This window comes from Arvicola amphibius, chromosome 9 (assembly GCF_903992535.2).
Source record: "Arvicola amphibius chromosome 9, mArvAmp1.2, whole genome shotgun sequence".
NCBI lineage: Eukaryota > Metazoa > Chordata > Mammalia > Rodentia > Cricetidae > Arvicola > Arvicola amphibius.
The window spans coordinates 93,671,594-93,684,676 of NC_052055.2; the positions used below are offsets into that span (position 1 = coordinate 93,671,594).

Consider the following 13,083-nt stretch of genomic DNA (forward strand, 5'->3'; position numbering starts at 1 on the left):
GGGGGCTCTGTCTGGGAGCCTAGCTCACCTATGGAGTGCTGTGGACCCACTTTTAACAACTGTCTGATCTGTTTCTTAGGGATGATTTTATTTCATTCAACACAACCAATGGACTGCAGAGCTGGTCTGGATAGAACCGGGACATGCCAAGAGCCCTTGGAGGACAAAAATGGCTTGTCTCTGTGCTTCTCCATGCTAAGAGTCTCCTGAGAAGTGCTGTGCTTCGGAGATAACCAGCCCCACACATGAAGAAAAATTAGGACAACAGAAATAAAAACAAAAATTTCCAAATGCTATCTGGACCAAACACCCGAATACCTGACTGCAGATGATTCCTTTGCTGCAGGCCTCACCCCCCCCCCCCCCAATGGGGAGATGCAACAGCATACAAAGACAGCAGACAATGTAGGTGCTGGCATTACCCCACAAGCTAAGGAAGAAAACAACCACAAATCCCCCAAACTCCGCATCATGGAAGTCACAGCACAAAGGGTCATTCCTCCCAGTTGAAGGAACCTGCTCTGGAGGGAGAATCCCACTTTCATTGCCAGCTAACAGTGCCACTGAGCGCTGGGCTGAAGAATGGCCCATGAGCTCCGGAGGCTTGTTTCCCTGAGCTTCTAGAATGGAGGGTCTGGGTGGGTGGTACTGACATCTGTTAATAACGAAATCTTGCCTTAGTTAAAAAAATATAGCTCCTTGTGTGAATTCTACAGTTTTAGCAACTGTCTTTGTGTTAATCATTTGTTTCCTGTCTTTATAGTAATCATTTGTTTGTCTACATTCAGTGGATTGTCTTTTAATTCTTATATAATTTTTTTTCATTTTTCAGATTTCCATTCATGGTGTTGAGGTTGAAGTAAAGGCACATTCTTCAGCCTGGGCTTATATAAATCTCACTGAGCCCCACAGAGAAAGTCTCTAAATCATTTTTGGGAACAAGGTACGAGGCTTTGCACATTTGTAGGCAGTGAAATTTAAGTTAACTATTTCAATTTTGGAAATTACAGCTGACTTGAAGTGTGGCTTTCAGGGGTTTCCATTATTTGATAGAGAAATTTTCATTTACTTTGGATGACAGAAAGGTTTTGCTTATAAAATGAATTACCTAACTGCACGGTAGGGCTGATGAACAAGCCCACCCTCCCGCTGAGCACTTAACATTTGCTTCCTTGATTGTGTTCAAGTTCAACTTCCTTGGGTTCAGATGGGTACTCATTCCTAGACAGGTATGGCAAAGGTCTGAGAGGCAGGCGTCTTCAGTTGTACTTCCATACAGAAGGGAAACTATCTCGGCAATGCAATCACATTGAGTGTTTACTCAGGAACATGATTACAAGACTAGAAACAGAACCAAATTCAGCTACTCCCCCTTTCCTCCCTGGTGCTCCTGTTAGGTTTAAAATATATAACATATAGCCTTTTGCATAGCCCTTCAGAAACAAGGCATTTTCTGGCAATGAAAATTTACTTAAAGTTTTTGCGGTTAAATTAGCACAATAAACATTACTAATGTGTAATTCATCTTGAGCAAGAAGCCAGCAGCTTGCATGGATATGTGATGCTTAGTAGGCATTTAAGACTATTCTTGGAATGATTTATGCAAAATATGTCTAGCTCTTGTTTGGATACAAATAACATCTCTAATACACTTCATTTCTCATGGAAGAGAAACTTGATTTTGGAGCCATGCCCCCCAAACCTGGTCCTGATTACTGCTTCCACTCCTGTTTATATAATTCTACACAGTTTTGGCAGGATCCAAGCACACATACCAGGGTGTTGGCTTTTATGAATCTCTTGGGATGCGAATGTCACGCTGACTGGATGAACTCTGGCCACAAATCCCAGACAAGCACAATGACTCTATTTATTCAGACTTGGCTGCCTGAATGCAGATTGACTCTGTGCGTAATAAATTTTCACAGGCCAAGAACCTCCACATCAACCAAGCTGAGGCCGAAAAGAAAAAAAAAAAAAACTCACTGAGAGGAATTGGGCTGCAGAGACCTCTCCTTCCCGGCTGCGTTTCATTCCGTGACCGCATCATGCGCTCACTGACTGACACGCACTGTCAATGCCTTTAAAGCTTAACTTTTCAGTGTTTTCAAAGCTCTGTTTTCTGTTATGCAGTTGCCATATGAAAATGAAACAAGGGGGTGGGGAGGAGCAGAAACCTGCTTTTAATAGCTGACCCAGAGCTGGCGTGAGTCATCAGTGACTTCTCCAGGCCTGTGTGGAGAACCGAGATAGGGCTATTTCTCTGCCACTCCGTAAGAGGCCAAATGAAACCCAATGGCTGCACTGTGGGGCTCAGCGGCCCTCACCTGCAGTCTGGACACGCCAGGGGCACAGAGGCTTTGGATTCTTCCTGACAGACAAGAGTATTACTCTCTACATTATAAATAAGAAAATAATTACCTCTTTAGCTTGCAGATTTATGTTAATGACATAGATATCTATTAAATTAATTGTATGCTCTCCAAATATTGATTGGGGATTGAAAGGTAACTTTCCTTCATTGTGTTGAGAAATCAATTAGGCCAGTAGAGAAATTCCCCTCTACAGATTAAATCCGATGATCGCCGTCTGTAAAATTACAACAGTCAGTTTAAGTGGATAAACTACACTCATTTGAAGAGAAAAATGCACTTATATAATTAAAATGAAAAGACTGCCCAATCTCTGTGGATAATGTGGTTACTTGGAGCTGCAGGCACAGATGTCGCCATTCAGAGTGGATGGCTGTTCCCTTGCTCTCCCTGAGCTCCGGATTTGTCATCTCTGAAACCCTGCTAGCAGCAGACGCTCTCTCTGTTACTGCTTGCCAAAAGTCTCAGTCATGTGTCCCTTTCCTCATGCCTCAGCTGCAATAATCCTGTCTAGAGATTTGCTCTGTCTCACTTCCTAAGCTTCCCCAGACTCAGGAGGTAGAGATTATCATTTTGGCCAGAGGGTGAGACACGCACTAGGATTCCTCTCTCTTCTAAGTCCACCATGGAACTCCTTTAGGCACAGAACCACTTCATCGGAAGTCTTCTGATTCCTTCACAGTTTTCCAGAGGACAATCAACTGGTGGAATCTACTACATCCACATCCAGGGAATCTGCTTCTCAGATCTGCTCAGACCTCATCAAGTGAAGAATTCTAAAAGTCGTTATGACAGAATGCTTTCATTTCAAGGGTGTCACAGCCACCTTATAAAGTAAACCTTGTCATAGTTGAGGACCCAAGATTCTGTTATCTCTGAGATACAATGAGGAGATCCCATTCTCTTGGCTTTGGGGGTGTCAGCTGGAAATGGCTGAGAAAACCTTGTAACCTTAATATTGATTGCCATAAAATGAATGTGTGTAAGAAACGTGTATAGAATTTCTATGCAGATAGTATAGACACCTTTTTTCCCCCTCAAGTAGGCATGTTATCTGTAAATTCATGTATAGCTGCCTTATAATCTTAGGTCTTATATTTTTCTCCAGTCACTTTTTATGTTTATTTATTGTTTGGGATTAGAAAAAACATCCGTGTTTAGTAAGAAAAATAAAGGCAGAACAAAGGTCATCTTTGCTTTTGGATGCTAGTCCATAGGCCCTTAAATCCCAATTTAAGCCAGTTCTCTGTGTTTATTTATGCATCCATTCAACAGAGAGAACCTCTACTGAGCCAGACAGACTCTGTTCTCAGCGATTTTTCAGTTTTGTTGCTAGGAATAGCTACTGTCGAAAGTAAACACATGCACTATAACTAAAATTAGAATGAGGTCCCGGAGAGGGGGTAATTAATATTACTGAGAAAAGGATATGCCATGGTCTCTCTGAGAAATCAATGTACTTTATGTACTGTACCTTCAGGAGCACAGGTGTCAACCAGGCAAAACACAGAGCAGAGGCCTGTGGAAGCCCTGAGGCAGATGAGCATGGCTTGTTGCTGGAATAAGCTCAATGAGAAGGGGAGATGTGGACAACACTGGACTGTGGAGGCTGGTAGAGGCCATGGTATGAGCATTTCATTTATCTCCAGGAGGAATAAAAATCTCTATTTTAGATTAGAGCTGGCTGAATTAAGAGCACTTGCTGCTCTTGTGCGGGACCCATGCTTGGTTTCCAGCACACACATTAGGCTGCACACTAAGGCCTGTTAACTCCAGTTCCAGGGGATCTGATGCTTTCTCTGGTCTCCATGGTTACTGCATGCATCTGGTAACCATACAGACAGCAAGATACACATGTAAATTAAAAATAATAGTTTTAAAAATAAACGATTTGATCTGATATACATTTTTAAAAGATCACTGAGTAACAACTATAGCAGAAGTTGGAGACCATCAAGATGACAGTTCACACAAGGCTGGTTTAAACTAGTTAGGATGGAAAGAGGCAGGCAGACTAATATTTAATTTTGGAAGTTACATTACAGGAGTTAGAGAAGAAAGGCAGATTTGGGTGAGGAATGGTTATCAGGGCTGAGTCTGTGATTTTGGGCTTGAGCAATGGGCATCTGGCAATGCTAGCTTTGGAAATGGGAACAATCACAAGACAAACATTTGGGCAGAGGGCAGGCAAACCCCAGAAGTTCAACTTGGCATGGCTGGAGTTTGGAAGGCATGTGAAAGAGTCAAACAGAAAAGAATGTGAGTGGTTCAGAAGCGGATCCTGAGTTCAAAGTTAAGGCTGCACAGAAGTTGCTATTATATAAAAACTAAAGGTCATGAGGAGGGACAAGCATGTCCAAAAAGAGAAGAGCTAGAAAGGAAAAGGTAGGGATGAATGCTGTCCGACTGGGTGGAGAGTGAGCAGTCGGCAAACCGTTCTAAGAAGGATCAGGCAGAGGGGAAGGGCATGGGCAAGAGGCGGAGGGGGGCACAGGCGAGAGGCATGCAGTATCAGACCTTCAGGGAAGTAGTGAGCAAGTGTGGTCAACAAAAGGCCACTTTTAGGGTAAGGCAAGGGATGAAAAGAGACAGGGATTTGGGTCAGTGCTGGTTCCAATGGAGCAGCTGTATTAGAGAAGGGTCATGCTTCACGGGTAAGGCAGGGGCTGAAGACAAGGTCCAAAGGAGCAGAGGAAATGGGACAAACTTTTGATAGGATGGGCCAGAACCCTCTTGAAACATGAGGGAAGGGTGTTGACAACAGTAGGAAAATAAAAGCAGGATGTGGCAGGAAGAGGAGAGACTGGTCCTTTTGACTAGACACAGGTCAGCCATGGAATGCAGTGTGGGGATGAAGAAATACAGGCTAAGACAGATCCTTCACTGATGCCAGGGAGACTGAGCACTGGAGAAGCTGAGGGATGGCGACTATCAAAAGTTAGAGGCCTGCCTGGGCTAATGTGGGAGACACTCTCCCCGAATCCCACAAAACTCCAGATGTTATAAGATTAAATTCTATACTGTCCATGTTTGTCAGGTTTGTGATGGATGTAATTAGAGGATATTAGTGGAGAAAATGGATAAAAGAATCAATGTAACTGCCATGTCTAGATAATGCGATATTATAGCTACTATAAAAAGTTGTATGAAGTGGTTTGTGTGTTCCTGCATGAGTGTGTGCATGTATGTGTGTTTGTGTGTGTGGTGTAGGACAGAGGTCCATGTTGGGCATCTTCTTCTTTTCTGCTTCCTGACTGTGGAAGCAGTGTGGCCAGCAGCCTCATGATGCAATCTTGGGATTGTGTGCCTTCAAACTGTGAGCCCCCAGCCCTCCCTTCCTTGAGTGGCTTTTGCAGGTGCTTTGTCACAGCAGCAAGAGTGACTGCTTCGGGGACTTCCAATATCACAAAAGGAGCGCTGAAGGCCTTCGTGGTTGAAAAACTGGGCTAAGACTGCCCAGCTGCTCAGCAGCTAAGCAGGGATTTGAACCCTGGACCAAGGCTTCGGTGGTCTTCATTACTAAACTAGCCTTCTATCTTCATCTCTAAGAGCCAAAGCAATGAGGAGAAAAGCAACAGGAAGACAGGGGTGTTTAATGCCCCAGAGTGTGAGGCAAACACGTGCAGCAACCCAAGCCTTTAGGGACATCTTTATTTTTAGGTGACCACACAGGTCAACTGGATCAATATTTATAAAGGCAACTAGGTTCATCATGTCTCCTTGGGCAGGAAGTATGCAAAGTTTTTTTGAAAAGATTTCTGGGAAGAGGGGAACTCTGATTGTGCCTGGAAAGATCACTGAAAACAAATGTGTGAAGAAAAAGAAAATATGTGTCTATGTTTCATGTTTGTATGGGCTACACGCTTTCAGGGGGGAAATATGTGTCTGTTTCATGTTTGTATGGGCTGCATGCTTTCAGGGGAAAATCTTGTCATTTGTCTTTTTTTTTCTAAAAGTAGTGGAACCCCTTCAAGGCTCAGGGAGCACTGTGCAGGAAGTGCAAAGAAGGTAAGGGCTTGAAGACAGGGAGACGGATGTTATAGCCATATTTTATTTATGTTCTAACAAAGCTTGTCTAAAGATCGGAGTGCAAAGCTATCCACACTAGTTAGTCAAACAGGCCAGGCAGCAGTGGCACACACCTTAAACCCCAGCAGCCACACTAGTTAGCCATAGAGGCTGGGCGGTGGTGGAGCACACCTTTAATCCCAGCACTAGAGAGAAATATAAGGCAGGATGAGACAGGAACTTATGCTCTTTTGAGTCTAAAGATTTTGTAGAGGTAAAAGCTCTCTAGTGATTGGCTGCTTTGCTTCTGATCCTTCAGCTTGAATCCCAATATTTGTCTCTGGGTTTTTATTACTCGTGCTACAGGATGTGAAATGCTCTCTTCAGGTCATGCTATAAGCCATCGCAAAAACCTTATCACACAGCAGCTACAGCAGCCTAAACTGGGAAGGCACAAGAATGGGCCTGCCAACAGCCAATCATGGGCCAGAAAGGACTCATGGGACGCCTACCTTTGCCCTGATGAGCTACTGGCAACTGATACAATCTGGGGGGCAGGGGAGACCGTCATTGTTTTTAGTTGCATACTAAAAAGTGAGCCCACCAGTCTCTAAGGCAGAATAAACAGAATACACTACATACACATATGGAATTATTAAATAAACTTAATCAGTAAAAACAGTGGGGGAGTTATGATTTTGTGATTACATAAGAGTATACTTTAGATCCAAATAGAACAGCTTAATATAATTAATGTTGATAATTTAACTTAAATTATCATATGCAAAAACATTGTTTGGAGTCTTGTTGATTACTGTGTAAAAATCATTCATTCTGAGTGTTCCTTTTACAAAAACATAGACAAAGGTTGAAACACAGGACTAAAGGGTCTGACCAGTACAGTACAGTGTTACCAAGGCCTGTAGACTGGGAAGTAGACAATAAAATGAACGATTTGGTTGACTTTAGAGAATGTGATAGTACAACATTAATAATGAATTTCTTTAATTGCATTTTCACAGGAAGTATTTCCTGCAAACAGTTCTAGGAACTGTTCAGCCTGTGAATCCTTTCTCTAATATAAACTACTCACAAATTGCATGCTTAAACCCATTTGTACCTAGCTGAGCCTCTCAGTGGTATAAAATAGAGGTGAAATCATTTCTTTTAGTCACATAGATGAGAAAACAAAATTAGAAGTGTGTCTGTTTTACATTTCGTCGATGACTGCTGAGCTGTGGGGATCTGACTGCCTGGCATAGACAGTTCTCTCTCTTTTTTTTTGCATCTCCAAAATTTTCAAAGTCTAGGAGGCCTTTCTGCCCAGCTCATCTTCCTCTCTAGGGATGTTCTCTGTTTGCCAACCGGGTTCCTAGGTTCATGGAGTCTTCTTGCATCCGGTGCCTTAGCTTGTCTCAGAGACAGGAGAAGCCTTCTGTGACCCCATGTGAACGCCCACGTTCTGCTCAGGCACACGTCTTAGTAACGTTCCTCTGGATATTCTCTCCCCTTGGCTTGCTCCCTAGAAACACTATTTGTATTTGCATGCCTAGACAGCAAATCACACGCACAACATTTCGTGACACCTTCAAATCAAGTTCACGATTTCAAAATCAATTGAGTGGCACATGCATTTAGCCCAGCCACATAAAGATGACAGGAAAAAAGAGAACCCTCCAAACTGTCTCTCTAACCTGCCCTGTTCATCCAAATTCAACAAAAGGCAGTGTAGGTGATGGGGGCAAATGAAAGGATTGCAGGAAAATCTGTCTTCAGTGTTTTGAAACCTGCTTTAAGATAAAAATGTTTCCTGAGATGCAGAAGTGAATGTGATGAATGCTAAGTGGATATTTTTTCACCTTAACTGACTGATCAGGAGACTATTTATAGCCCCCCTGACTGATGTCTCAAGCTGGTAAATCAACAGCAAGGGAGACTATTTCAAGCACATTTATCATTTAAGACAAACAGCCGAGACTGCGCGTGATAATTTTTTATTCATCATCTTCGCTCACCTCTGTGCTCGCTCCTTCTCACTGTTAATAATATCTGTATAAGGCTCCTCAATATTTAATGGTACAGCCTCCCCACTGCATGCTGATGAGTGTAAGGTCGCATGTTTGATCTCAAGGAGGCCGGTTATCTTTGCAAAAGATGTAAAAAAAAAAGGGGGGGGGGAGAATCTGCATTTCCTAGGGAAGCCTGATTTTTATCAGTTTTGTTAGAAACACTATTGTTGGTCTCTATGCCATGAAAGAAATCACAGAATGAAAGCTTTTAATGGGAATGGAGCTCAGGACGTTTCAATAGACTGGCTCAACTACACAGAAACTCAGGAATGGCAGCACAATGCCCGGTATCACAGAACAGCTTGGTTTAGAGTCTCAGTTTACCCTCATCTGCGCCTCATGGACAAGACAGCAACACACAAGAAAACCTTACCTGTTCACTCTCTTCGTCATCGCTACTTAGTTTAAGGTCATCTTCTAGCATTCTGGAAGGAGGAACAGAGAGATACAGACACTTAGATTCAAAATGCTTCAGTACTGATTTCTATCCCCCACCATGCACTTAGGGTAGAACAGACAGCCACAGCACGAAAACTAACCCTCGCGGCAATCACAGGATGGGATAGGGCTCCGTCAGAGTTGGCTGTCGTAGAGAAACAGAACCAAACAGGGACTGTTCCCTGGGAAGTTTAAATTTCAGTTGTTTGTTCAGTGTTTTCCAGGCTTAAGAGCTAGGCTGTGTCCTGACGCCTGTCTGGGGATGCTCACATGGTAAAGGAAGTGGGAGAGCAAGCAGCAAGCAGAATTCTGCTGAGGGCCATACAGCCATAGTCTTGAGTCACGAGTGACATTTATTCAGGCCCCTCATAGCCGAAGTGCTGGAGAGAATGCCTACTCCAGGATCTGCTGAGTAGAAGACTCCATGAGGCCTTTCCACAGGTCACCATCTACCATGAGCCCTGACCTGCGGCAAGTCCATGAGGGCCAACAGCAGACAGAGAAGTGCAATTGCTCTTAGATAGAGGATAGTTTGGAATGTAGGGAAGTAGGGGAGGGAAAAATGATCAAAATATAAAAATATGTGAAACTTTAAAAAACCACCTAGCCAGCACAGCCTATCTGTTAGACAGGCCTATCCATTACAGGCATTCCTAAGCAGTATACTCCATGCCTTAGAACATTAGAGGGAATAATAGGCATCTCATTTCATTCTTTCTGAAGTCCTGTGTTCTGTCGGTTGTTCTCTACCACCTGGCTGGGTAATTTTCATTAACAAATGATTGCCTTCCCATCTGTAGTTATTTGGAACAGCTTTGCCGATAGCATTCTGGGGAACTGGGAAGGCTAAAGAAGCTGTTGTGTGGGAGTTGATGACTGACTAAGCACATCCTAGATGAAGATGAACAAGGTGACTTAGCCTGGAGGCAAGTGGAGAACCCAGGATCAAGACGAGGTGGTCCAGATAACCTAGCAACGTCCCCCTGGAATGTATTCTGTTTCCTGGATCTCTACATACTCTGAAGCAATTTGGTTTAAAGTGAGATGGTGTTTGCTCATATGTTTCTCATTCCCAGGACCTGCGCTGGCTGCTATAGTGGAATTTCCATGATTTGCTCCTGCCATGTCCATTCCTGAGAGAGAAAAGTAACTGCTCTTCTATTGACCTGCTTGTTTTTAACTAGAGACAATGGTATCAGTCTCTTTTCTTACTTATCAAGTGAACTTGCTACAAAGGCCCATCCTCTTTTCAGAACTGCATCTCATTTTCAATCATATATGATCCTCAAAACAGTCAATCTTACTTAGAAAATCTGCCAATCCCAGGTAAGATATGGGATGATGGTATGTATCCATAATCCAATCAACTGCCTTTTCTGATAGCATCTTTATCTACATGTCATTAATGAAGAGAAATCAAAGACTCAACAGTAGAGGAAGCGGTCAGAGGCACGGTGTGAGAGTTGAGTGTGAAGGACTGGGTCTTATGGCAGCTGTCAGGCTGGCCTGCATTTCAGTTTGACATCTGTCACTGACGTTTAGTTCTCTGAGAGCTAGGAAGTCATTTATCCTCTTGGGACACAGCTGCCTCATCACTAAACCTAAGATGGAGACACTTAGGAATCTGCTGGTTCCTTCTCTTTATCCAAGTCCAGGCAGACTGCTGGAGAAAGAGAGCATCTAGTCAACAGGATGCCAACAGGCAACCAAGGCATTCAAACCAACAGTCTATAAGGAACTGCATCCTGCTGGTATCCACAGCAGCGAGTCTGGAGCTAGATCTTCCTCCAGGTAAGCCTTGGGATGACCTCAGTCCTGGATAGCATTATGTTTGCAGTCCCTGACAGGTCCTGAGCCAGAGCACCCAGCTAAGCCAGACTCAGATTCTTCACCCATGAAACAATAATATAATGAATATTGTCTTGAGGTACTAGGTTGAGGGGTAAATTGTTAGGCACGAATAAGTAACTGGTATGTTAGCAGGTAGTAGGTATTTAGTGTGTCTCTTCTTGAAGATTGCCCCCCAGTGACTTGAGGTGAACCCTTGTAGCTCCCATTCAAAACATCCAACATTAGAAATAATGTGAGACATTTCCTAATAGTGATATTAAAATTAAGTGGGTGAGACTAATATATTTGGTCATTGTCAATACGGTACTTCTGTATCATACATAACATATATATATATATACATATATATATATATATATATATATGCGCCCAACAGGTATACGTGGCTATTGGGTAACACATTTATTTATATATTTTTTGGTCAGAAGGTGAGGTGTTCAAAATCCCAGATTTTTCTCAGTTCTTTTTGTCTCAGCTCTCTTACACTGCCTGACAGGGTGCTTGGGACAAGCCTGTGGAAGTGACGACTCTCCAGAGAGTGTGCAGTAGCTAAGAGGAGCAGAAGAAAACGCTTCCAATGGCTGCTCCCTTTGCCCATCAGCATCCTCCTGGCTCACGGTGTCCGAGACAAATGTGTCACTGACTCATCTCACTGTTAATTCAAATGAGTGTATGCGTGACACACCACGATGCACCTGCAAACCATGACCTCACCGAAGAGCCCGGACACGGAAACTATGACAACTTCAAGTGGACCACGGGGGTGGGTGGGAGGGGGCTTTGGGCAATGGATTGAGGAGTCCTGTCCTGGGAGAACAGAACTGTAGGAGAGCTTGCAAACACATCCTGTAAAATCCTGACCACCTGGCACGGGAGTCTATGCACTTGCTACCCACGCTTCATGGACTTCCCACTTCTCTCGGTTGTATTAAAGGCACACTGAGACTATTTGAAATTCTTAGTTTTTTTTTAACTGTATTTTCAAGTGCATAACTTGTTCTTTTCACTTGGAAATAGAATTCTAGCCGCAGGAGCTGGCAGCCTAAAAAGAATCAGTTTGAAAAGAGGACAGGAACATGGCCCCCCTTTCCTTACACACCCCATAGTCCTTCCACCTAACCCCACCCCCTGAAAAAGCACCCCACAAGTGCTACATGCTGCTTGTGTGCTTCTGAAAATGTGAAGACATTCCGTCTTTTCCATTTAGGGCAGCACAGACCACGGTGATGAGGTCGCATCTCCCGAACACATTAGACTTTAAAATTGCTTCTTCCTGAAGGAATTACAGGAAAAGAGGGCTGTACGCACGCTATCATTTCCATCAAAAAACAACAGAGGCTTAGAAACCCCACTTTCACAGGAAGTGCTTTCTCTCTGTGACGGTTTTAAAATTCCTACCTTTTGTTACACCGACTTCTAGAAAATGAGCTTCCGAACTTGGTTTTCCTGTGTTAAAGGACTGAGTTTCTAAGGACAAGCGAATGTAAACACTGTATCAGAATATTCTTCCTCCTTTCCCGGAGGGAGAACAGTGGAGAGTTCAGAGGTCCCAGGCTAGGGGCATAACATGCATTTGGCTGTACAGATGCAATGACGGACATTTCTCTACTGAATCCTCACTGACGAGGAACCTGTACTTAAATCAGAGGGGTATTCATGCATATCCATCTAACTCAAGTCTGTGACACTGAATATTAACTCCTATCAGCTAATTAATAAGCTTGGTACCTGTTCTGCTTGCTAACTAATGATCTGTTTAACTGGTAACTCTTGACGGTAAATGTGCATTGGCGTTAGGAGGGTCACAAACGCTTAGGTTAAGATTTGTTCTTTGGTTTCGAAATTACCAGCTTCTGTATTTTTTTTTTTCTGGCTGTTGTTATTGACATGTTAACTGTGAAGAGAGTTCCTAATTAAGGGATTTGTTTGAACAGGTAGGCTGTTAGAATTAGGAAAGAGGACAAAGCATAATCTCTCAATTAACAGATTCATGCATTTTAAGCTCCATCACAGCGCCCAAGAATGCCATCACACGGTCATTGCTGAGTTTTACTGCACGTTGGAATCCCCTGGGAATCTTTAAAGCATAGTGCTACTGGCTTCCCCTCTTCCTGCATATTCTGACTCAATATGTCTGGAGTGCAATCTGAGCGTCCAGACTTTTTAAAGTTCCCTGGGTGACTCTAAACTGTAATGAGGGTTAAGAACACTATTGACAGGATGAGCCAGACTGCACCAGAGGAGCTAAAGAATAGCCCCTGACCTTGGGTAAAGTCCACCTCAAAGGTTTAGTTGGTCCATTAATAAACTGGGATGGATGAGACTCGTCTCAAAAGAGACAACTT

General features: G+C 43.3%; 1 protein-coding gene across 1 annotated transcript in view; it reads right to left on the reverse strand.

Moving 5' to 3' along the window:
* Positions 1-13,083, reverse strand: part of Aff3 (AF4/FMR2 family member 3) — a 464,423-nt gene that overhangs the window by 80,764 nt on the left and 370,576 nt on the right. The window contains exon 10 of the mRNA XM_038343070.1: positions 8,823-8,874. Within this exon, the coding sequence (XP_038198998.1) occupies positions 8,823-8,874 (52 nt within the window). The remainder of the gene's footprint in view (positions 1-8,822; positions 8,875-13,083) is intronic.